We start from the raw sequence: 25,193 nt of genomic DNA on the forward strand, positions 1-25,193 counted from the left end.
TGTGATCGGAAGTCACTGTCCAGGGTGCTGAAACAGTTACTGCCGATCGTTTAACTCTTTCAGCACCCTGGACAGTGACTATTTACTGATGTCGCCTAGCAACGCTCCCGTAATTACGGGTGCACACACGTAGTCACCCGTAATTACGGGAGCCCCATTGACTTCCTCAGTCTGGCTGTAGACCTAGAAATACATAGGTCCAGTCAGAATGAAGAAGTATCATGTTCGTAAAACCAATACGCTACGCAGCACACATAACATCTGCGGACTTCATTGCGTAATTTTGACTCTCCATTGAAGTCAATGGAGAAATTCCACAATGAGTTCGCAACAAGTCCGCTACACGCCCGCCACAGCCAGTGTATGCTGCGGACACCAAATTCCGCAGCCTATGCTCCGCAGCGGAATTGTCCGCAACATGTAAACGAACCTAACTAAAAAGCTGTGGAAAGCAATGGAGAAACGTGTACGCTGTGGATTCCAGAGCAATTCCGCCACGTCTGGTCATACCCTTAGGAAGATCAAAAGTGGCTGCAGCGGGAAGGGGACACTAATAATTTAATTTAAAATGCTTCTTTTTCTAAACCAATATTACAAAAATGTAATTCTATTATTTCTTCCTGCAGAGTAGTCTTAATCCTTCTGGAGGACTGGGTGCTGTGTCTTTAAGTGTTACTTATGGTGGTCAAATCTTCTCTGCAGCAGTTTTTACTCCATTTGTCATTAGCAAATTTGGATGTAAACGGACACTTACTATTTTCACATGCTCTTACATAATCTACACCCTGGCAAACTTTTACCCGAGATGGTAATGTTAAATGTTATACATACGTATGTTTCTTACTGTCAATGCTTATAGTAATATCAATAATAATATATGTAGTATGTAATATGTTATTGTTTACTGGGTTCAATGAGATAAAAAAACATGCACATTACTTAGGGACCTGTTCACATATGCGTTGGGGTCTCCGTTGCAGATTCTGTCATATTTGAAAGAAAAATAACAATAGAAAACACGATGGAACCTGATGGATCCCATTATAAGTGAATGGTATCCTTCGGGCGCCGGTGGTATCCATCACACGACAGATCTGGGAAAACGCTGCGGCTTCTGTTATAAACAGAGGCCACAACTCAAATGTGAACAAAGCCTTAGTTAAAGAGGCTCTGTCACCAGATTTTCAAACCCCTATCTCGTATTGCAGCAGATTGGCGCTGCAATGTAGATAACAGTAACGTTTTGTTTTTTTTCAAAAACGAGCATTTTTGTCCAAGTTATGACCATTTTTATATTTATGCAAATGAGCCTTTCTTAAGTACAACTGGGCGTGTTTAAAGTTATGTCCAAGTGGGTGTGTATTCTGTGTGTACATCTGGGCGTTTTTACATGTTTTACTAGCTGGGCGTTGTGAATAGAATGTATGATGTGACCAATCGGCATCATCCACTTCTCTTCGTTACCACCCAGCTTCTGGCAGTGCACAGACACACAGCGTGTCCTCGCGAGATCACGCTGTGACGTCACTCACTTCCTCCCACAGGAACTTCATCGCGTCGGACGAGCGAGGACACGCTGTGTGTCTGAACTGCCAGAAGCTGGGTGGTAACGAAGAGAAGTGGATGATGCTGATTCGTCAGCATCATACACTTCTTTTCACAACGCCCAGCTAGTAAAACATGTAAAAACGCCCAGATGTACACACACAATACACGCCCACTTGGACATAACTTTAAACACGCCCAGTTGTACTTAAGAAAGGCTCATTTGCATAAATATAAAAATGGTCATAACTTGGCCAAAAATGCTCGTTTTTGAAAAAAACAAAACGTTACTGTAATCTACATTGCAGCGCCGATCTGCTGCTATAGGAGATAGGGGTTTGAAAATCTGGTGACAGAGCCTCTTTACGTGAAAAAGAGACAACATAGAAAAAAATGCTTAAATTACATAATTATCTGTTTTCCAAAGTCCAAATCCTACATTAAAGGGGTATTCCCATCTCATATAGAAAAATAGGCATATTTGTAAGTGCCTTCTATTTTTAGTTTTGCAGCGTTCAGTAAATAATTGATCTGGTACAACCCATGTCTTTTGCTATGTTTGTGAGGAGTTTCCAATGGTTACGGCCACCGGGGTCCTGCAGCCGTGGCCGTTCTTGCGCAGGTCCTGAATAAGAGACGTCCTGGAGTAGCCCTGGAGATGTCTGATATATTTTAAACTCCTCAAGCAGTTGTAGAGCCCTTATCAGGGCTGTAATTGTGGGATTCCCTCAATACACTGTTATCTCAATATGTAAACATATATAACAGTGTGTAGTTTAGAACAAGCACTTTTGCTCCTGCATCATGTATTTCACAGCGTGCCGTCCCCAAATCTTTACAAGCAGCAGGGGAAAGAAGAAGATTGAGGATCAAATCCTGGTAGGAAATTTGATTGGAGAAGTTCAATAGGTTTAATTTTGATTGTACATGTGTGCTGGCCAAAAAATAAAATAAGTAGCCAGATGGGAATAACCCTTTAAGAACCTTCACTGTATGTAGTTTTATCACGTTTATATCAGTGCAATCTATGTTCCACAATTGGAAATTTTGACACATGCATAAAAATCAAACAAAAAGTGTCAGGCCCCATGCACACGACCGTAAAATCGCCCGTAATTACGGTCCGTAATTACGGGCCAATTCTTTTGTATGGCCGACGGACACCTTCCCGTATGTCTACAAGAGGGAGTCCGTGCTGTAGAAACCTGCCGGAAAAAATAGAGTATGTCCTATGGACCGTGCTCCTATACTTTATAATGGGAGCACGGCCCGTAAAAACGCCCGGCTGTCCGCGGCCGTCCATGCCCGTAATTGCGGGTTGTAATTACGGTCACAGTCATGTGCATGAAGCCTCAGTGTTGACTAGAGCAACTATTCAGATTCCAGTTTCCATCTTCCTAGAATTTATCTTAAAATAGAAGAGGTTATGTGAATTTTTTTTAACGTTTTCTCAAAATGTTTTTTTCTACATGTGTCCCATGATGTCTAAATAGATTAAAAACATCCATCTAATACTGAACTTATAATATATTTGATTTGAACAGCTTATAGGCTCCATTCATGTTCTGGTTTTGTAATGCTTTTTATGTGGTATTTGACAGCCGCTTATTGTTCCATTAGTAAATGAGAATATCACATTGCCACCTTGGGGCCCATTCCTATATTGACATACGCTTAGCTATGCCTGGAAACTCACCAGAGTGGTGACGATGGCTCCACAATATGCAAACTATCAGCTACACAGATCTAACTGATGTTTACCCAATGTTATGGCACATAAATTCACATGTATGCTTGTCATCTTCTCTGAATGCTTCATTATCCTGAAGAGTGGGTAAGGGTTAGACAGAGGTTAATAATGTTTGTTTTTCATGAGAGTACCCATGGTTGTACACTGACTACAGAAGCTGTCTTGTATAAGCTAAATTATCCCCTGAAAATAAAGAATAAGGCCTCATGCACACGACCGTGTTTTTGCGTCCGCAATTCAACCGCAAATCCACGGGTAAATTGCGGACCCATTCATTTCTATGGGCCCATACACACTATCCGTGTTTTCACGGCTCTCCGCATGTCCGCACATCCGTGCCGCAGAAACTACGGACATGTCCTATTATGGGCCGCAAATGCGGTGCGGACATGCCAATAGAAGTCAATGGGCCCGTGGAAATTGCGGATACACCGCCGTGTGTCATCCGCAGTTTTGCGGATTTGCGGAAGTGTTGCTAGGCGACGACCGGGAATGAGTTCTGTCGTCATCATGTTTTACCTAGGCTTTTTATTTTTCATCCGCATTTTGCGGATTACATACGGATGAACTGCGGAGGACATACGGATGAACTGCGGATGACATTTCACGGAACACGGTCCTGGAATTTGCGGACCAGAAAAACACTACGGTCGTGTGCATGAGGCCTAACATGCAGAATTGCGTAGTGGTTGTATTGAGAGAGCAAATGTTGTGCCATTCATTTCATCTGGCATACTTTTGGGCTGTAATTATTTTACATAATGTGCCCTTTTCCCACATAGGTTTATTGTTCACTATTTGTGTGAGCTGTGCTATCCTATTCATATAATTAAAGTACAGAGTGCAACCACAAACTTACTATATACTCTGTGTGTAATGAATCCATATAATATATGAGTTTCACTTTTTGTATGGAATTACTGAAGTAATGTATATATGTGTATATGTGTATATATATATATATATACACATATACATATTTTTATATATATATATATATATATAAAAATGTGTGTGTATATATATATATATATATATATATATATATATATATACAGTGAAGGAAATAAGTATTTGATCCCTTGATTTTGTAAGTTTGCCCACTGTCAAAGTCATGAACAGTCTAGGATTTTTAGGCTAGGTTAATTTTACCAGTGAGAGATAGATTATATAAAAAAAAAAAAAAATCACATTGTCAAAATTATATATATTTATTTGCATTGTGCACAGAGAAATAAGTATTTGATCCCCTACCAACCATTAAGAGTTCAGCCTCCTCCAGACCAGTTACACGCTCCAAATCAACTCGGTGCCTGCATTAAAGACAGCTGTCTTACATGGTCACCTGTATAAAAGACTCCTGTCCACAGACTCAATTAATCAGTCTGACTCTAACCTCTACAACATGGGCAAGACCAAAGAGCTTTCTAAGGATGTCAGGGACAAGATCATAGACCTGCACAAGGCTGGAATGGGCTACAAAACCATAAGTAAGACGCTGGGTGAGAAGGAGACAACTGTTGGTGCAATAGTAAGAAAATGGAAGACATACAAAATGACTGTCAATCAACATCGATCTGGGGCTCCATGCAAAATCTCACCTCGTGGGGTATCCTTGATCCTGAGGAAGGTGAGAGCTCAGCCGAAAACTACACGGGGGGAACTTGTTAATGATCTCAAGGCAGCTGGGACCACAGTCACCAAGAAAACCATTGGTAACACATTACGCCGTAATGGATTAAAATCCTGCAGTGCCCGCAAGGTCCCCCTGCTCAGGAAGGCACATGTACAGGCCCGTCTGAAGTTTGCAAATGAACATCTGGATGATTCTGAGAGTGATTGGGAGAAGGTGCTGTGGTCAGATCAGACTAAAATTGAGCTCTTTGGCATTAACTCAACTCGCCGTGTTTGGAGGAAGAGAAATGCTGCCTATGACCCAAAGAACACCGTCCCCACTGTCAAGCATGGAGGTGGAAACATTATGTTTTGGGGGTGTTTCTCTGCTAAGGGCACAGGACTACTTCACCGCATCAATGGGAGAATGGATGGAGCCATGTACCGTCAAATCCTGAGTGACAACCTCCTTCCCTCCACCAGGACATTAAAAATGGCTCGTGGCTGGGTCTTCCAGCACGACAATGACCCGAAACATACAGCCAAGGCAACAAAGGAGTGGCTCAAAAAGAAGCACATTAAGGTCATGGAGTGGCCTAGCCAGTCTCCAGACCTTAATCCCATCGAAAACTTATGGAGGGAGCTGAAGATCCGAGTTGCCAAGCGACAGCCTCGAAATCTTAATGATTTACAGATGATCTGCAAAGAGGAGTGGGCCAAAATTCCATCTAACATGTGTGCAAACCTCATCAGCAACTACAAAAAACGTCTGACTGTTGTGCTTGCCAATAAGGGTTTTGCCACCAAGTATTAAGTCTATTAAGTCTTGTTTGCCAAAGGGATCAAATACTTATTTCTCTGTGCACAATGCAAATAAATATATATAATTTTGACAATGTGATTTTCTGTTTTTTTTTTTAATATAATCTATCTCTCACTGGTAAAATTAACCTAGCCTAAAAATTCTAGACTGTTCATATCTTTGACAGTGGGCAAACTTACAAATTCAGCAAGGGATCAAATACTTATTTCCTTCACTGTATATATATATATATATATATATATATATATATATATATATATATATAGTTCTAAAAATACTGGTCAGCACCTTTTTTCTGATTATATACTAATTATTCTAAAACATTTAATAATGCTCTTATATGTATTATTGGGCCTTTGGAAAAGGCTCCTACAACATATCTGTCCCTGTTACTGATTTTGTTTTTCAAGAAGTATATTAACTATGGTTCTGGCAGCCTTTCTATGAACAGAGGAATGTTGTAGTGAACATGGGTAAAACAACTTCTGTGAATCAGTGATTTTAAACCATATTGGAAAAATGTGCTTCTTCCTCCAGTTTCAGAGATTATCTTCAAGGGGTTTTCCCAGAACCATAAATTATCACTTTTCCACAGAATACATGATAATTTTCTGGAACCCCCACCGATCATGAGAACAGTGGCCCTGAACCCCCAGATTCTACTCTGTACCCCCCTGCAGTGAGGAGGAGCTTGAATGGAGCGGTGGTCAAGAATGCGCCAGTCGCTCCATTTACAGTCATTTAGAATGATGAAAAAAGTTGAGCGCTGTACTCAGCTGCCCTGTTCTCATGATCGGTGGGGGACCCAGCGGTTGGGCTCCAGTGATAAGAAAATTATGACCTACCCTGTGGATAGGTGACAATTTATGATTTTAGGAAAACCCCTTTAATGCTTTAAACTAAAGACTTTGCAGTAAAGATTCTGCAATTGCTTTTTTAATTGGCATGGTATTAAAGGGAACCGGTAACACTGAAAATGTTGTCCTATCAGAAGGCAGCAAGATATAGAGCAAGATTTGTTGAATAGATTGTTATATAACTTTGTGGGAAAAGATTTAGAAAAACTTAGTACTTATTGATTTTCATCCCTGCTTACTCTGGGTTTAGGAGTCCAGAAAGCAGTCCTACTTAATAATTGACAGCCTTCCCCATATGAGTGTTTATGCAGAAATAACTGTCAATTATTATTTAGGACCGCTCACTGGAAATCAAAACCCAGAGGGAGTAGTGGTTTAGGTCAATAGATAACCAGTTAGGCCTCATGTACACGACCGTGCAGTATTTAAAAAATAGGAGATGTATTATTTTTTGCGGGTCATTTCTATGGCCCGGACACACACCCGTAAATATACGGGAAGGTGTCCGCGGCCGATAGAAATGAATGGGTCAGTATTTTATTCCGCAATTATGGATACGTAATTGCAGATAAGAATAAGGCTGGGTTCACACGACCTATTTTCAGACGTAAACGAGGCGTACATGATTTTCTCCTGAAAACAGCTCCGTAATTTCAGATTGAATGTGTTTGCCGACGTACTGTGCCGACGACCTGTCATTTACGCATCGCTGTCAAACGACGACGCGTAAAGAAGACGGCTCGTCAAAAGAAGTGCAGGATACTTCTTGAGACGTAATTTGAGCCGTTTTTCATTGATTCCAATGAAGCGAGTACATTCAATTACGTCTGAAATTACGGAGCTGTTTTCTCTTGAAAACAGCTCCGTAATTTCAGACGTAAATGCAGTTATCGTGTGAACATACCCTTACGGTAGTGTGCATGAGGCCTTACATAGTTGCATAGGTAGCATGATTGAAAAAAAGACATAAAGTTCAACCAAGAGATAGGAGAAAGGGCAGGCATGGGAGTAACTATAGAACTCTGTTTTACCCCTATTGATCCAGGCAGAGGTAAAACGAAAAAAACAAAACATTAACCAATTAAGGCATTAACCAACCTGCCCTTAAAAGGAGAAATTTCCCTACTGATCCCAAATGGCGATCAGACTGGATTAACATTTCAGTTATTCTGAATGATTTCCTGCAAAAATATAACAATATGCTCAGCTCCTGCTGATCTGTAACAGCCTGGCCTCAGATTGATAGGTTTCCTTTAAAGACTTACACAAACATTTTGCACTGGACTCCATTTGCACTTCTCGTATCATGTACATAAGAGAAGTCTTATATGTATAGTTAAATGGGTTTCTTTTTATTCAGTTACTCCTATATTTGTTTGTTTGATTTATTTTTTATTTGATTTGGCTTGATTTTTCAGGTATACACTAATCCCTGCATCTGTGATATTGGGTCTAGGGGCAAGTCCCTTCTGGACAGCAAAATGCACATACCTTACCGTGAGTGCAAGGCGACACGCGCTGAAATCAGGCAATAAGGATATGCATGTTATCAACCAATACTTTGGAATTTTTTTCTTAGTCTTCCAATCATCTCGTGTTTGGGGAAATTTAATCTCTTCTTTAGTGTTAAACTTGGCCCAACCAAACGGTAAGGAAAGATTAGTCTTGAAAATTATTTAGTGACTTAATGTGGTTTTAAGATTAATAACAATTTCCAGCTTATAAAGCAAGGAAACTTTTGTGTTAAAAGATAAGAACATATAAATAAAATACTTTAATATGATTATTTTCCAAATCTTCCATTAAACGATACCTTTTCACAAAACAAAATCTATCAGTGCACCCATAAGCTTTCTATAACATCTAAAATAAAATCTGTAATATAAGGTCAGCAATGAGACTAATCACATGGTGCCTGTCAGCCAATCAGGCGGAGAGGCATTAGTAATATAAATACATGTGTGCGCAATTTAAAGGCTCCCAAAATAAGAGATCAGTGTGCCGCTGTGGGGGTACTAAATCACCTACTGAGATGTTCAGCTTTTCTTACTGACTGACTCCCTTTAAATTCTAGAGTTGGAGAAGTCATTTAAGTTACCACCAATTATAGGGGTTTTCTAAAAAAAAATTGTATTTTTTATTTCCTAGCCATCTTATTCATGAAGAATAAGGAGGCTTTCCCATTATAAGTTTTAAAAACCTAATCTCCCTCGCTCTGACTTGCTGTGCAATGTAATGGACAGAAAAGGTGTCCCTCACGTTTCCATGTCACATACTGTCAGTATGTGACATAGCTGCAGCGGGGACACACAATGTCTATGAAAATATGGGCGGGAGGGTATATATTTTAAAACATATAATGGGAAAGCTGTCTTATTCTTCATTAATAGAGCACATAGAACACATGCCAAACACATGCCACTCACACACAGAAAACATACCAAACACACGCCACTCACACTTAAAACACACCACCGCACACACACTCACACACACACACACTACTCACACATAGGGAACATGATGCATACACTGATCAGACAAAAGGCACAGGCTGCACAAATGCCACTTAAACATAGGGTACTCAAACATAGATCATGTGCCGCACACACACCTCATAGATAGGTCACAAGTCACATATACACCACTCACACATGTGGTTGCCCAGGTACGCCACTCACACATCTGGTTGTCCATGGGTAAAAAAATAAATAAAATCTTGCTGCAGAACATGTGTAAAAATAACAAAATAGCCCATAATAACCTGCTAAATCTCCAGCTGCTCTAGTATCGATGCTCTCATGGTCTCCCGTCTGGACAGTTTTGTTATTGTTACACATTCTGCAGCAAGATATTTTTTTTTTACACCTGGAAACCCTTTTTATTACACAATGTACCTTTTCTCACTTTGCACTTCTGTACAGGACATACATTCTAAGTCCCCTATTTCCCCCTTCATACACTTTCTTATAGCAGAAAATATACTGCTAAGGCAGCAAAGGTCAAAAATAGATTCACTGACCTTTGAAGCCTGTTCTGCACCGCAGAGGATGACCTCATTACAGCAGCCACTTTACTAATTTCAGGGAGAGATGAAATCAAAGACCGCTCCTCCTCCTTTCTCTCCTCCACTACCTTTCTCCGCCAAGCCCTACAGGACTCAATAATTATCTCTTCTCTAAAACAGGAGAGATAATTATTGAAACTTTCTGACTGCCGGCCTGTAGGCTCCCTCTTTTTTGGGCACCTCCCACTCCCCCCAGCTGCTGATTGACACTTTCCTCTCTATTACTGTGCATAGGGAGAAAAGTGCCAATCAGAGGCTGGAAGGCAGATGGAGGCGAGTGGAGCGTGAATATATGAATATACTTGGACTCGCTCCGCAAGTATAAGTTCTAAATGATCCAGAACTACTTAACATTAAGGAATAATAGACAGCACACTAAAATTAGCATCGGTAGAATGAGAAAGGAAAACGTCTACAATCTTGTGTACTGCGTACGCACAGTACACACTTCCAGTATGGGGGTAGAGTGGTTGAGCTTTCCTTATAATGCCGAGCCACATTCCGCTAGCAGCAGCAACAATGGCCTACAAAGATAAGTGACTGTGGTTATCTATTAAATTTTAAGCCTGCACCCTGTCCAAGAGCTGGAAACACATCTCTCCCCCTTCCCCCCACATTTCAATATCATAATTATTACTATAGTAATAAGTTTCTCTGCTCCAGTGCACAAACTGGACATAGAAATTGTAAAAAAATTAATTAAATGAATTTGATACTGAAATGTATTTTCTGATAATATATTACCTTTAAGAGTGCTAATTTTTTTCTATTTATTTCTTATTTTATAAATTGAGATGATTTACATTGAATTCTCCTTAATTTGTAGATGAAACAATCTGGAATAATACAGACTGTGGTGCAAATGAAGCCTTCTTATTATTAACTGGGAATTTGAGTGAGATTGCTGGAAATTTGAGTGAACAAAGTGGAAATTGGAGTCAGACTTGTCGTCCATCACAACCATCAAATGTGTTAGTTTATATCATTTTAGGAGTTTATGTAGGTAAGATGGTTTTGGTTGTTTCTGCTTTGCCTTAACAATTTCTTATTATGTACAATACAGGCTACGTATTGCCCTATGCAAATTTAGCTTCTGTGTGCAATTGCCGGTATCATGGTAGAGAGATGGCTATAAAATAGGCAACATTAACACAAACAAACTTATGTCTCATACAGTAATGTAAAATAGTACAGGACACCCAATGGGAAGTTTTTAATAAAGGGGATTATAACAATATGTGATTGTTATTTAAACAGTACACAGAGAGTCATGTAATTTAATTAATAAACACAAAAAAATCAAACAAAAGAAAGCACAATAAATAAACTATTTCGTAAATAAAATATAAAAAAACACCTGTATACACACGCGCGCACACACACACACACACACACACACACACACACACACACACGTACATATATTAGTAAAAAAATGATCAGCACTCCAAATTTTTAGGTGAAAAACGATAGGTACTTTATTCCCTGTGCGAGGTTTCAGCTCTTTTCTCTAGAGCTTTTCTCAAGCCAAGAAAGGCTCTAGAGCAGGGGTCAGGAACCTTTTTGGCTAAGAGAGCCGTAAACGCCACATATTTTGAAATATAATTCCGCGAGAGCCGTACAATATGTTTAAAGGGCCATTGACAGATCAATCGCTCCAATGTTCACTTAGTACAGCAAGGAATGCTCCTCCCTGCTGTATAAAGCCACAACTGGACTGAAACAATGGTAATTAGCAGTAAAAAAATTAAATAAATAACTTACATTGTGAGCTTGCGATGCATGACATCAGTCCAGCAGTCTGGCTTCTTCTTTTTCCTGCGCATGACTGGAAGCTGGCATTCTTCCCACCTGATGTTGAGAGAATGCCAGCTTTGAGGCATTCGCAGAAGAAAGAAGCTGGAATGTTGGACATGTCACACAACGCATTGTCAGTTATGTCAATTATCTATTTTATTATTTTACAGCGAATTATTGTTTAGGTCCAGCGGTGGCTTAGTGCAGCAGAGAGGAACACTCCTTTGTGTACTAAGTGACCGCTGGAGCAATTGTATCTGTCAGTGGCCCTTTTAAAAGTGTTGGTCTTACAGAAAATGAACAAAAAAGAGAGGCTCAGACCCATAGGGAACTAAAGCATTTACTACTTAAAGTGGTACATACAAGCAGGCACACCCAGCGTAATAAATAATTGAACTTTATTAAATAGTCTCACTGTACATAAAGTGCACACATTGACTTGTATTTAATTTTAAAGAACAACAAATCTCCGAACTCTTTTTTTTATAACATAATAACGTTTTAATGCTGTTGCTAACCAACGACGAATAGAATACTTCCTACCGTTAACGTCCAAGGGAGACACAAGGGAGGAGGCAGATGCCGCTTCACTAGGGGACGCAGGTGCGTGCTTGCAGACGGCGCGGCTATGCAGGGAGTTATGGGAAATGTAGTCCATGCTCCCTGCCGCTCACCACTGCCGCCAATGCTTATCAGGCCATCAAAGAACTACCAATATCAGCGTGCACCGCGGGCTGATGGAGCGCGGTGCACGGGCTGATGGAGCGCGGTGCATGCATCCTTCCCATAGACAGGTAGGAGCCCTGTCTGCGAGCCAGATACGGCCATCAAAAGAGCCATATCTGGCTCGCGAGCCATAGGTTCCCGACCCCTGCTCTAGAGGAAAGAGATGAGACGTCGCACAGGGAATACAATACCTATAATTTTTCACCTGGACATTTGGAGTGCTGCTCATTTTTTGACTACTATGTACCTAGGACATTGGTCGGTTCCCTAGGGCTTGCTCCCGCCACTGCCTGTGCTGCTGGATTTTTCATTTATATATATATATATATATATATATATATATATATATATATATGTATATAACACACACATATTTGGTATCCCCATAACCAAAGTTAACATATCATTTGTGAATGTCTTAAAAAAACAACTACAGAATTGACTTTTTTCAAGCATTTTCAAGTTTTCAATCCCCCTGCATTACCACCACAGGGGAAATAAAGTGTTAAACGGTTCCTATGGGATGTCTGTTAAACATACCGGGTTTCCCTAGAGAGGCAGATTTGTAGCCAGTCTCTGCTATGGCTAATAGACAAACATTCTGAATGTGTTTCCCACCCTGTATATGACTTATACATAATTTTTCCATCATACCCATTATAAGTCGCATCTCATAATACTATACACCGCATTCCAAATTATTATGCAAATGTTGTTTTTCGCTGATTTTCCTAAATAGTCGATGCAAATGACAGTCAGTATAATCTTCAAGCCATCAACCGTTGGAGTATAATGCAAATTTTATTGCACAAATCTCCTAATGATTTTTTAGAAGTAAAAAACTCAAAATGCACTTTTTCAAATTATTATGCACAACAGAGATCAAAACATTTTAAAGGTTGTAAAGAGAACTAAAATGGTAATTTATTGAATTTGCAGCATCAGGAGGTCATATTTACAGAAATCAAAAGCTCTTTCAATCAAAAAAAAAATTAACAGGCCAACCGTTTCTGCTTGTGAGCATTGTTTAGGGGTGGCCGAATAATAGCTTTATGCACACTTGCAAGCCTCTGGAGGATCCCACACCTTGAGGTTCGCGGGAATCCAGAGGCACCAACGGCTTCAAATACCTGTTTGCTGCTTTGCAATGGCATTTTAGCAGCTGCTTTCCTAATCCTATTAATTTGTCTGGCAGAAACCTTCCTCATTATGCCTTTATCTGAACGAACCCGTCTGTGCTCTGAATCAGCCACAAATCTTTTCACAGTACGATGATCACGCTTAAAGGGAATGTGTTGCCAGAAAAACATGTTTTTTTTTTAAAAATTAAACATTTAGTGTGTGGGTGATTAAACATTGTTCAAATTTTTTTTATTTTTTTCGCGAGTCAGGAAATATTATAAATTTTTTCTAATTTATAATACTACCCATTTTTGGTCACTAGATGGAGCTAGTTCCCAAAATTGCAGCATTGCAACATTGGGTTAAAAGCCCTCGCTCTAGTGAGCTCTCAGCATCCCCCCCTCCTTTATCCTGGCTAGCGCCGGGATAAACGAGGGGTTTGAAAGGTTTAACCTCCTACACTGTGTGTCGCCATTTTTTGAGGTAACCCACAGTGTAGTAGGTTTACATACAGTAGTAAACACACACAAACACTAACATACATTGAAATCTCTTACCTGCTCCTGCCGCCGCGGCTCCCTCCGGCCCGTCCGCTCCGTTTGCTGCCGCTGTTCCATGTGCACAAGTCCGGAAGCCGCGACCGGAAGTAGTAATATTACTGTCCGGCCGCGACTTCCGGTCCACAGGAAAATGGCGCCGGACGGCGCCAATTTCGAATAGGACTGTGTGGGAGCGGCGCATGCGCAGTTCCCACACAGACGCCGTACACGGCAGTCAATGGGACGGGAGCCGTTCGCAGTCCCTATGGGACTGTGGCTGCCGTATTCCATGTCTGTGTGTGTCGTTAATCGACGCACACAGAAATGGAACAAAAAATGGCAGCCCCCATAGGGAAGAAAAGGTGTAAAAATAAGAAACAGTAAAACACAAACACACAAATGAATATAAACGTTTTTATTAAAGCACTAACATCTTTAACATATAAAAAAATTATTTGTGATGACACTGTTCCTTTAAGTTTTCTTGAAATATCCAATGTTTTCATACCTTGTCCAATATATTGCACTATTTCACGCTTTTCGTGATCATTTTTCTTTCCCATATTGCTTGAAACCTGTGGCCTGCTTAATAATGTGGAACGTCCTTCTAAAGTAGTTTTCCTTTGATTGGGCACACCTGGCAAACTAATTATCACAGGTGTCTGAGATTGATTACAATGATCCAAAGAGCCCTAAGACACAATACCATCCATGAGTTTAATTGAAGAAATAATAATTAAATGTTTATGACACTTAAATCCAATGTGCATAATAAGTTGGAACACGGTGTACATAATGTACTGATTTTGCTAGTTTGTACAATGAGGAGATCGTGTCACCGGATCTTGGCCAAGCTAATGAAGGGACATGGAAATGGAAAAACCTGTGCACTTTGATAATGAGTATTCTTATAGAAGCATTCCTATTTTTGTGTATGATATGTACTGATTTGCATTTGCAGCATGCGGCTTGTTCAGTCTGCTACTTATTACTGTGTTTCTGGATCCAATTGACCATACAATTGAAAATACAAATGGAGGCTGTCATGAAAATGTCTGGGCACCATTTCTGGCCACTGTAAAACATCTTCAAGATAAGCGCCAGTGCCTCCTAATCCCTTTAACAGTATATAGTGGAATGGTACAAGGGTTCATTTTCAGTGATTACACAAAGGTAAGCATCCGCCTTTAATGTGGGATTCTTTATTTTGAGAACTGAGGATTGATTTACCTAATTGTACTAATAGAAAAGTATTGTTCCATAAGTGAAATATGTAGATAGCCAAAGGTAAGTCCAAACAGTTATTGAAACAAATATTGAAAAAAAAAATATACCAGCAGAAAGTGTTTTTATTGGTAAACTGTTAAAAAGGGTATTACTTTCACATAGAATTGTATGTTGGCATATAATAACACAAATATGTTTGCAAAACATCTCTTAAATGTTGAACTTGTTGGAAAAATGACCTCCTGGCAATCCTCTGATGGCTACGGCCAATGCAGGAGAAATGTAATATTGCATGGCGTCCATTCAAATCTATGTATGACCATGTAATACATGATTGCAGAGTCCTTTAGAGTAGGAGTCAATCTGCTTTACCCTAAGGGTATGTTCACATGTAGTGCTTTCAGCCATTTTCCGGGCCATAAACGTCCCGAAAAACGCATGAAAAATCGGAAGCAGAACGCCTACAAACATTTGCCCATTGATTTCAATAGGAAATACGGCGTTCTGTTCCGATGGGGCGTTTTTTTACGCCTCGTTTTTCATTGACTCTATAGAAAAACAGCTCCAAAAACGTCCGGAAAAAACGCTGCGAAAAATGCAAGTTGCTCAAAAACGTCTGAAAATCAGGAGCTGTTTTCCCTTGAAAACAGCTCCGTATTTTCAGACGTTTTTGAGTTTGCGTGTGCACATACCCTCAGGGTATGTTCACACGCCCTATTTACGGATGTAATTTTGGCGTTTTACGCCTCGAATTACGCCCGAAAAAACTGCTCCAAACCTGCACCGCTGTCAAAAGACGGCGCGTAAAAAGACGCATGCCTCAATGAAGTGCATGTCACTTCTTGGGACGTAATTGGAGCCGTTTTTCATTGACTCCAATGAAAACCAGCTCCAATTACATCCGTAAAAGACGCCGCGAAAAACGCGTGCACTTGTCAAAACGTCCGAAATTCAGGAGCTGTTTTCGCCTGAAAACAGCTCCGTAATTTCAGACGTATTTGGCGTTGCTGTGTGAACATACCCTTATAGTGCATATGGACAGGAGTTGTCCTAACAGGCCAACCCCTTTAAACATTCCTGAAAAAAGTTGTTTTTCTCCTACAGACAAATAACTAATACATTTATTTCATCATTTCTTTTAAAGTCTTATGTCACTTGCTCTTTGGGAATGCAGTATGTTGGTTATGTGATCATTGTTTATGGAGCAACAACCTCAATTTTTTCGTATATTTTTGGAAAACTGTCACAGTATATAAAAAGGATTTCTTTCTTTACTTCAGGTAAGATTTGTATTGTCTCCAATATAATTTACTAATAGTAACTTCATAGTAATAGTAATGATAATAACACTGCTACTACTACTACTACTACTACTACTACTACTACTACTACTACTACTACTACTACTACTACTACTACTACTACTAATAATAATAATAATAATGATAATAATAATGATAATAATGTGAAATAGGGAATTCTATAATGAATTCTGTAGATAAACCAGTTAAATGATCAATAAGAAATGTATACATTTGGCAAATAGAACAAAAAACTATTTATATTTGCTGTCATGAGTTTTAGGTCTCGTTCGTGTAGTTTTATTCTCCTGTTGCCATCAGGAAAAGGTATATAACATATAACCATAGTAAACCTTTCACATATTTGCCAAATATGAAAGAATTCATGTATTTACTCTATGTAAAGTTTGCAAATTAGAGAAAAACATTTGCTATTTTCTCAAATGTTCATTGGATCTGCCATTTTCTCAAGGTTCAGTCTTCCACCAGTTCTTTATAATGAGAAATACCTACTTTTAGTATGTCTGCTTCTGTTAAAGCATAAGGGTAAGGCCACACGGTGCGTTTAAGTTGCGTTTTTAAACTACAGCAAGTCATTTTTCAATAGAAGTCAATGGTGAAGTTTGTGTTATGGACAGACGGCTTCTATTATATTACTATGTGTTTTTTGTGCAGTAACTGCATATTCATAATGTCTGACCGCATGCAGTTACTGACCGCGCTGCCAATGTTGTTGCTGAACTGCTTGCGTTTTCAGTTCTGCAATGCATTGTAATGAACTATATTCAGGAAGCACCTCACAAACTTCAACACGGGTGAAAACTATGTCCATCAATTATTTCCTTTAAAAACGCAACAGAACTGCAGCAATAGAGACAAAAAACGCATGCAGTTGAGCGCATGTGGTTTTCAACCGCAACAAAACCGCGTCAACGACGCACTGTGTGGCCTTACCCAAAGGCCAGTTTCACACAGCGCAGTTTATAAAGCAAAGTCTCCTCTGTTTTTGGCTATTAAAGGGTTTTCTTCCACTTTGGACAATAGCTTTTTGTTAGAAGGGTTACCCGGTGTTAAGCTGATCACATTGTATCCTGCTACTCCAGGGAACGACAGCAAGTGTTTCATTTCCTTGGAGCGCCACAACAGTGAAAATGAAACATTACACAGTTATTGCTGAAATCAATAGGCTGTCCGAGTAATGCACAGACATGCCTGCTAGGTCCCCTAGAGCGAGATACACCCCTTACAGCCATTCTCTTTTCTGGATAAAGTTCTATTCACATCATGTTTTTGGCCTACATTTAACATATTAGTCAGTTAACGCTCCCGTCGTATGCGTTAAACATAGCCTGTGATGGATGACACAGAGATACTAGGCACATCCATCCCTCCTAGGCATACTTTTGACATATACTTCATGAGATCTCATGACCCTTTTCATGACGTATACGGAATTCCCTATGGGTAACGGATGGTACCATAGGCAATTACGGCATTCGTTTATCGCATATGCCATGAAAAGCTATTGAAAAGCTTATGATGTATATGTTAAACAGATGCCTGTGACGTACACTATATGGACAAAAGTATTAGGACACACCTCTTAACCCCTTCCCGTCGTAAACAACTTTCAGATTTTCATTTTCGTTTTTTCCTTCCCACCTTCCAAAAGTCATAACTTTTTCATTTTTCCATCGATATAGTCCTATGAGTGCTTGACTTTTGCAGGACGAGTTGTAGTTTTTCGTAGCACCATTTATTATTCCTCCATTGTTTTTTGCGCTTAGTTTTTACAGAATTCGCTGTGCAATTAAAACATGTTAACTTTATTCTGCGGGTCAATACGATTACAGCGATACCAAATATATATATATTTTTTTTTCTATATTTTACTACTTTTACAAGGAAAAAACAAATTGTAAAAATTTTTATTGATTTTGATTCGCCAAATTCCGAGAGCCATAATTTTTTTATTTTTCCGTCGATTAAGTGGTATGAGGACTTATTTTTTGCGGGATAAGAAGTAGTTTTTAATGATACCATTTTGGGGTACATGTGAGGTTTTGATCACTTTTTGTTCTATTTTTTTGTGGGAGATGAGGTGACCAAAAAATAGCGATTCTGCCGTTTACATTGGTTTTTTTACGGCGTACACCGTGCGGGTTAAATAATTATATATTGTAATAGTTCAGACTTTTACGGATGCGGCAATATCAATTATGTATTTTTTACAATGCTCTAGGGGGGAAATGGGAAAAGGAGGGTTTATTGAACTTTTAATTTTTTTATTTTTTTTTACATAAAAAAAAACTTTATTTGACCAATTTTGACTTTTTTTTTTAGTCCCCCTAGGCGACTTCAACCAGAGATCATTGGATTGCTTGCACTATATATTGCAATACTAATGTATTGCAGTATATTGTCTTTCTGATAGGCTTTTATTAAGCTCTGCCGGAGCGCTTAATAGGAGCACAAAGATTGCGAACCTGGGGGCCCTCATTAGGCCCCCAGGCTGCCATAGCAACCATCACCACCCCTTGATTACATTGTGGGGGGCACGATGAGCTAACGATTTAAATGCCGCAGTACTATTGATCGCAGCATTTAATGGGTTAAACGAGCGCGATCCCGTTCGTTACTGTGAAGTGTCGGCTGTAACATACAACCAACACCCTCTTTGTATGGCGCGGGTTCACTCTGTGAGCCCTTTCCATACTTCCCCTACCCGGCAATGATGTATGGATACGTCAAATGTCGAGAAGAGGTTAATCATTGAATTCTGGTGTTTCTTTCAGTGCCATTGCCACAGATGTATAACATCAAGCACCTAGCCATGCAGTCAGCATTTACAAACATTTGTGAAAGAATTGGTCGTTCTAAAGAGCTCAATGAATTCCAGAGTGGTACTGTAATAGGAATCTACTGTTGCAACAAGTCAGTCCGTGAAATTTCTTTCATCCGAAATATTCCACGATTATCTGTGAGTAATATTATTGCAAAGTGGAAGCATTTAGGAACCACAGCAACTCAGCTATGAAGTGGCAGACCACATAAAATTACAGAGCTAATGAGGTGCATAGTATAAAAAAAATCGCCAACGCTCTGCGGACTCAATAATTGCAGAGTTCTAATCCTCCTCTGGCATAAACATTCGCACAAAAACTCTGCGCTGGAGCTTCATGACATAAGTTTCCATGACCGAGCAGCTACATGCACGCCTTACATCACCAAGAACAATACCAACTTCGGATGGTGGTGTAACAGATGGTGGTGTAAAGCATGACTTCACTAGACTCTTACCTCTTCTGTGGAGTAATGAATCATGATTTTCTATCTGGCAGCCTAGTTGACGGCTCTGCTAGGAGAACGTTACCTGCCTGACTGCATAGTGCCAACTGTAAAATTTGGTGGAGGAAGGATAATGCTATGGGGTTATTTTTTCAGGGGTTGACCTAGGACTCTCAGTTCTAGTGAAGGAACATCTTAATGCTTTAGCATACATTTTGGACAATTGTATGCTTCCAACTTTGTGGGAACAGTTTGGGGAAGGCCCTTTTCTGTTCCAGTATGACTGTGTTCTAGTGTACAAAGTAAGGTCCATAAAAGCATGGTTGGGTGAGTTTCGTGTGGAAGAACTTGACTTGCCTGCACAGAGCCCTGACATCAACCCCATCAAACACCTTTGGGATTACCTAGAATGGAGATTGCGAGTCAGGCCCTCTCATCCAAAATCTGACCTCACAAATGGTTTTCTGGATGAAGAGGCAACAATTCCCACAGACACACTCCAAAATCTTGTAGAAAGCCTTCCCAAAAGAGTGGAAGCTGTTTTACCTGCAAAGGAGGGGAATAACCAACTCCATATTAATGCCTTTGGAATTCGAATGGGATGTCTTAAAAGCTCCTGTAGTCGTAATGTGTAGGTGTTCCAATGCTTTTGTCCATATAGTGTAAGCCATACAGTAGCATATCTCTCATATATACATTTTTGCGGGTACCCGTTGTATTGAAAAGTGTAGTCTACTGCACTATTCCATACCTGAAATGGTATAACCCGCTTGACAGAGGCCAAAAGACATTCTTTTCGTCTCTGTCGGTCTAATGGAGCCCTATGGACACGTTTGGAGTGTGCACCAGGAGCTTTACAAGTAAACAGATCCTTATTGGTTCCTGAATGGGAAACCTCAGTCTATTATCTAAGAATAGGGTATTTGAAATTAGAGTACCCCTTTAAATTAAAAAACCGATATAAATGCATCAAAACTGTACTGTATGAGCAAGGCCTATTATATGATACTACGTATTTATTGGTACTTAGTAATGCAATAATTACCAAAAGAAAAAAGCCAATATGGCAGATCCACATTTCAGCAGATTATCAATGTTTAATCAGTGGTTTCTGCAAAAAGATCTAAACTGATTAATGGTAGTGTTACGATTCTCATCAGAAAGTGGATCCTTGTACTGCAATCAGCTTGGCGCTGGCGAAACTGAGGTGTATAGTCTAAGGAATCTCCTCGTTCTCCACCTTTAACCTCCGCATTATTGACGTTCCCGGTTTAATTCCCAGATCGCAGTCTCCAGAGAAGTCACCAACTCGGTGACGCTGCTAGGAATGTCTGGAGCAGAAGTAGAGTCCAGTCAAGCAATCAATCAAACAATAAGAAAACAACTTAGAAAAACACTACCTTATCCGCAGGCAAAAGTGTCAGGCCAAATTTCACTTTAAAAAGGCCACCAAGCCTAACATCATCAGAATGCTTTGGTTGCTATGACATGAAATGTTAAATTTTTTATCTAATGTGTTTAGTGAGGTGTAAAGCCCAGTTCTCATGTTTTAAAAAAAAGTGTACTTTTTTGCTTTTACAGATCTGCCAAATTGGTCTGCCAAAATAACTAGACACTTTTCAATCAGATCCATGTTCATTATTTAAAAATAAAGTTTTTTTTTAATTGTGTATCATTTTCTATTTTTTGTACAGCCATGGTTATAAACATCAGTAGTATTGCAGCACTGTTTGTATGGAAGCCTCATCGTCATCAGCTGGGAGTATTTTTTTTATTTTCTGGACTATGGGGTATTGCAGATGCTGTTTGGCAAACACTATTGAATGGCAAGTATTACATTACAAACTTTATTACTTTTATAGTATATTGCTAAAGTTATATAAAAGAAAAAGAGAGACTGTATTGCATGTTTCTTTTTACTGTCTCCTTAGCATGGGATCAGCTATAGTGCAGAAGTAATAGTCACACCAGAGCCTGAAGAGACCCAAACTGTTTACAAAAATAAAACAGCACTTAAAAGGGCAACTCCTACTCATCTGCTCACCTTATGGGATTGTACTAAGAGCAGAATACCTCAATGTGCATGTAGCCTAACAAGCTGCCACTGTCTGCCTTTACCGGGCTAGATAGCCCATTTTGAGTGTAAAAGTGTAATGACGGGGTACGGAGACAGACAGGTGAGACCTAATCTACTCGCCACTCAGTCCCTGCCTACTTGCACGACCCGTCTTAGGCGACGGCGTACAACTGGGCGACGGTCCCTACGCTTAATACGTTCACGACAGACAAACAGACAAGGGTACACATAAGCTAAGGGAAATGGGGCAGTTGCCCACGGCAACACCGTGAGCAACAAAAGTAGTGAACGTGCCGAGTCAAACCAGGAGTGTACGAGGTACCAAAGCAGGAGCGTAGTCAGTAAAGCCAGGGTCATAATGAAGCAGAGGTCAATAGTAATGGCTGGAACAGCAGAGCCAGGAAACAAGATAGAATCACAGGCAAAGACAAGCAGGAAATGGAGGTATAAATAGACCGAGGGCGGGAGCTAGAACCGTCTGGCCAGGCTGTGATAGGTTCTCCCACTCCTCAGCCTACCAGCCTGAGTGGTAGCAGATCAAGTCACTCTATCAGACATAGAAGCAGATGCAGACTGATTAACCACGGGCGTCGACACAGAAGCTGTGTCAGGAAAATCCTTTACAGTACCCCCCCTTTTATGAGGGGCCACCGGAACCTTTCTAGGTGGACCTGGTTTATTGGGGAAACGAAGGTGGAACCTCCTGAGCAATACCCCAGCGTGAACATTCCGGGCGGGTACCCAAGTCCTCTCCTCAGGCCCATATCCTATCCAATGGACCAGGTATTGGAGGGAGCCTTGGACCATCCTGCTGTCCACAATCTTGGCCGCCTCGAATTCTACCCCCTCAGGGGTGAGAACAGGGACCGGAGGTTCCCTCGAGGGAGCCAAGGACGGGAAGCAGCGTTTCAGGAGGGAGGCATGAAAGACGTCGTGTATTTGAAAAGACGGGGGTAACTCCAGCCGGAAGGAGACAGGGTTAAGGATCTCAATGACCTTGTACGGCCCTATATACCGGCGAGCACATTTTTTGGACGGAACTTTAAGGCGCAAATTTTTAGAAGACAGCCACACCAGATCCCCGACCACAAACAAGGGGTTAGCAGAACATCTTCTATCTTCTCTAGGTTCTTCTGAACCTGGGCCCAGACTGTGCACAGTTCCCGATGAATGACATCTACCTCGGGATTGTTGGAACCACCAGCTGAAACGGAGGAGAACCGTGAATTAAAGCCAAAATTACAGAAAAAGGTGGAGACCCCTGACGAGTTACTGACCCGGTTATTAAGGGAAAATTTGGCGAGGGGAATGAATGAGACCCATTCATGTTGACAGTCAGAGATAAATCACCTTAAATATTGTTCTAGAGACTGATTAGTCCTCTCCGTTTGGCCATTAGTTTCAGGATGGAAAGCCGAAGAGAAGGACAGATCAATCTCCAACTTTTTACAGAAGGCTCTCCAAAACAATGAAACAAATTGTACCCCTCTGTCAGAAACAATATTGACAGGAACCCCATGGAGACGCAGGATGTGTTTGACAAACAAGGTAGCTAACGTCTTAGCATTGGGTAGTTTCTTGAGGGGCACAAAGTGGCACATCTTACTGAAGAGGTCTACTACAACCCACACCACCGACTTGCCTTGAGATGGAGGCAAATCGGTGATAAAATCCATGGAGATATGGGTCCAAGGTCTCTGGGGAGTGGGCAAAGAACATAGTAAGCCCGCTGGTTGGGACCTGGGAGTCTTGGACCTAGCACAAATCTCACAAGCGGCGACATAGGCCTTAACGTCTTTAGGCAAGCCAGGCCACCAATAGTTTCTAGAAATGAGGTGCTTGGTACCCAGGATGCCTGGATGGCCAGATAGTGCAGAGTCATGATTTTCCCTAAGTACCCTTAGCCGGAGTTGCAGGGGAACAACAGCTTGTTCTCAGGAAGGTTCCCGGGAGCTGAACCTTTATCAGCCGCAATTTCGGAGACTAAATCAGAATCAATAGAGGAAATGATTATACCTGGAGGCAAAACACAAGCAGGATCCTCCTCCAAAGGAGGGCTGGCCATGAAGATACGCGACAGTGCGTCAGCCTTAATATTTTTAGACCCAGCCCTATAGGTGACCAAAAAGTTGAATCTGGTAAAAAATAGCGCCCATCGAGCTTGTCTTGGGTTTAGCCTCCGGGCAGATTCTAAGAAAACCAGATTCTTGTGGTCGGTAAGGACCGTTACCTGGTGCCTAGCCCCCTCCAGGAAGTGGCGCCACTCTTCAAATGCCCATTTAATGGCTAAGAGTTTGCGGTTGCCAATATCATAGTTACTCTCAGTGGGCGAAAACTTCCTGGAGAAGTAGGCACAGGGACGGAGATGGGTGAGGGACCTGGTACCCTGGGACAAGACAGCACCCACTCCCACCTCGGAGGTGTCAACCTCCACGATGAATGGCTCCATTTGGTTGGGCTGAACCAGCACTGGGGCCGAGATAAAGCACTTCTTAAGGATCTCAAAAGCCTGGACAGCCTCAGGAGGCCAGTGGAGGAGATCAGCACCTTTGCGAGTGAGATCCGTAAGAGGCTTAGCGATTACCGAGAAGTTAGCAATAAATCTCCTGTAATAATTAGCGAATCCCAGGAAGCACTGTAACGCCTTCAGGGAGACAGGTTGGACCCATTCCGCCACAGCCTGGACCTTGGCGGGGTCCATGCGGAATTCATGAGGAGTGAGTATTTGACCCAAAAATTGTATCTCTTGCACCCCAAACACACATTTTTCGGTCTTAGCAAACAGTTTGTTTTCCCGAAGGACCTGGAGCACCTTCCTGACATGCTCAATGTGGGAGGACCATTCCTTGGAAAACACAAGTATGTCATCAAGGTACACTACAAGAAATACCCCCAGATAGTCTCTTAAAATCTAATTTATGAAATTCTGGAAGACCGCGGGAGCATTACACAACCCAAAGGGCATGACGAGGTATTCGAAATGACCTTCGGGCGTGTTAAACGCAGTCTTCCACTCATCCCCCCTCTTTGATGCGGATAAGGTTATAAGCCCCCCGTAGATCAAACTTAGAGAACCATTGTGCCCCCTGAACCTGATTGAAGAGATCAGGAATCAAAGGAAGGGGGTACTGGTTCTTTACAGTGACCTTATTCAAGTTCCGGTAGTCGATGCACGGCCTAAGACCACCATCCTTCTTCCCTACGAAGAAGAAGCCAGAACGTACCGGAGAAGTAGAGGGGCGAATGTAACCCTTGGCCAGGCATTCCTGGATATACTCTCTCATGGCTTCACGTTCGGGACAAGAGAGATTAAATATCCTACCCTTAGGGAGCTTAGCTCCTGGTACTAAATCGATTGCGCAATCGTATGCTTTATGAGTAGGTAACACTTTGGAGGCCTCTTTAGAGAAAACATCAGTGAAGTCCTGAACAAACTCAGGTAGAGTGTTCACCTCCTCAG

General features: G+C 41.0%; 1 protein-coding gene across 1 annotated transcript in view; it reads left to right on the plus strand.

Annotated features, from left to right (window-relative positions):
* Positions 1 to 25,193, plus strand: part of LOC142760539 (protein unc-93 homolog A-like) — a 74,509-nt gene that overhangs the window by 24,077 nt on the left and 25,239 nt on the right. Inside the window, exons 2-7 of the mRNA XM_075863732.1 lie at positions 627 to 808; positions 8,008 to 8,237; positions 10,483 to 10,659; positions 14,802 to 15,013; positions 16,212 to 16,347; positions 21,351 to 21,482. Coding sequence (XP_075719847.1) covers positions 627 to 808; positions 8,008 to 8,237; positions 10,483 to 10,659; positions 14,802 to 15,013; positions 16,212 to 16,347; positions 21,351 to 21,482 — 1,069 coding nt within the window. The remainder of the gene's footprint in view (positions 1 to 626; positions 809 to 8,007; positions 8,238 to 10,482; positions 10,660 to 14,801; positions 15,014 to 16,211; positions 16,348 to 21,350; positions 21,483 to 25,193) is intronic.

This window comes from Rhinoderma darwinii, chromosome 4 (assembly GCF_050947455.1).
Source record: "Rhinoderma darwinii isolate aRhiDar2 chromosome 4, aRhiDar2.hap1, whole genome shotgun sequence".
NCBI classification, from domain to species: domain Eukaryota; kingdom Metazoa; phylum Chordata; class Amphibia; order Anura; family Rhinodermatidae; genus Rhinoderma; species Rhinoderma darwinii.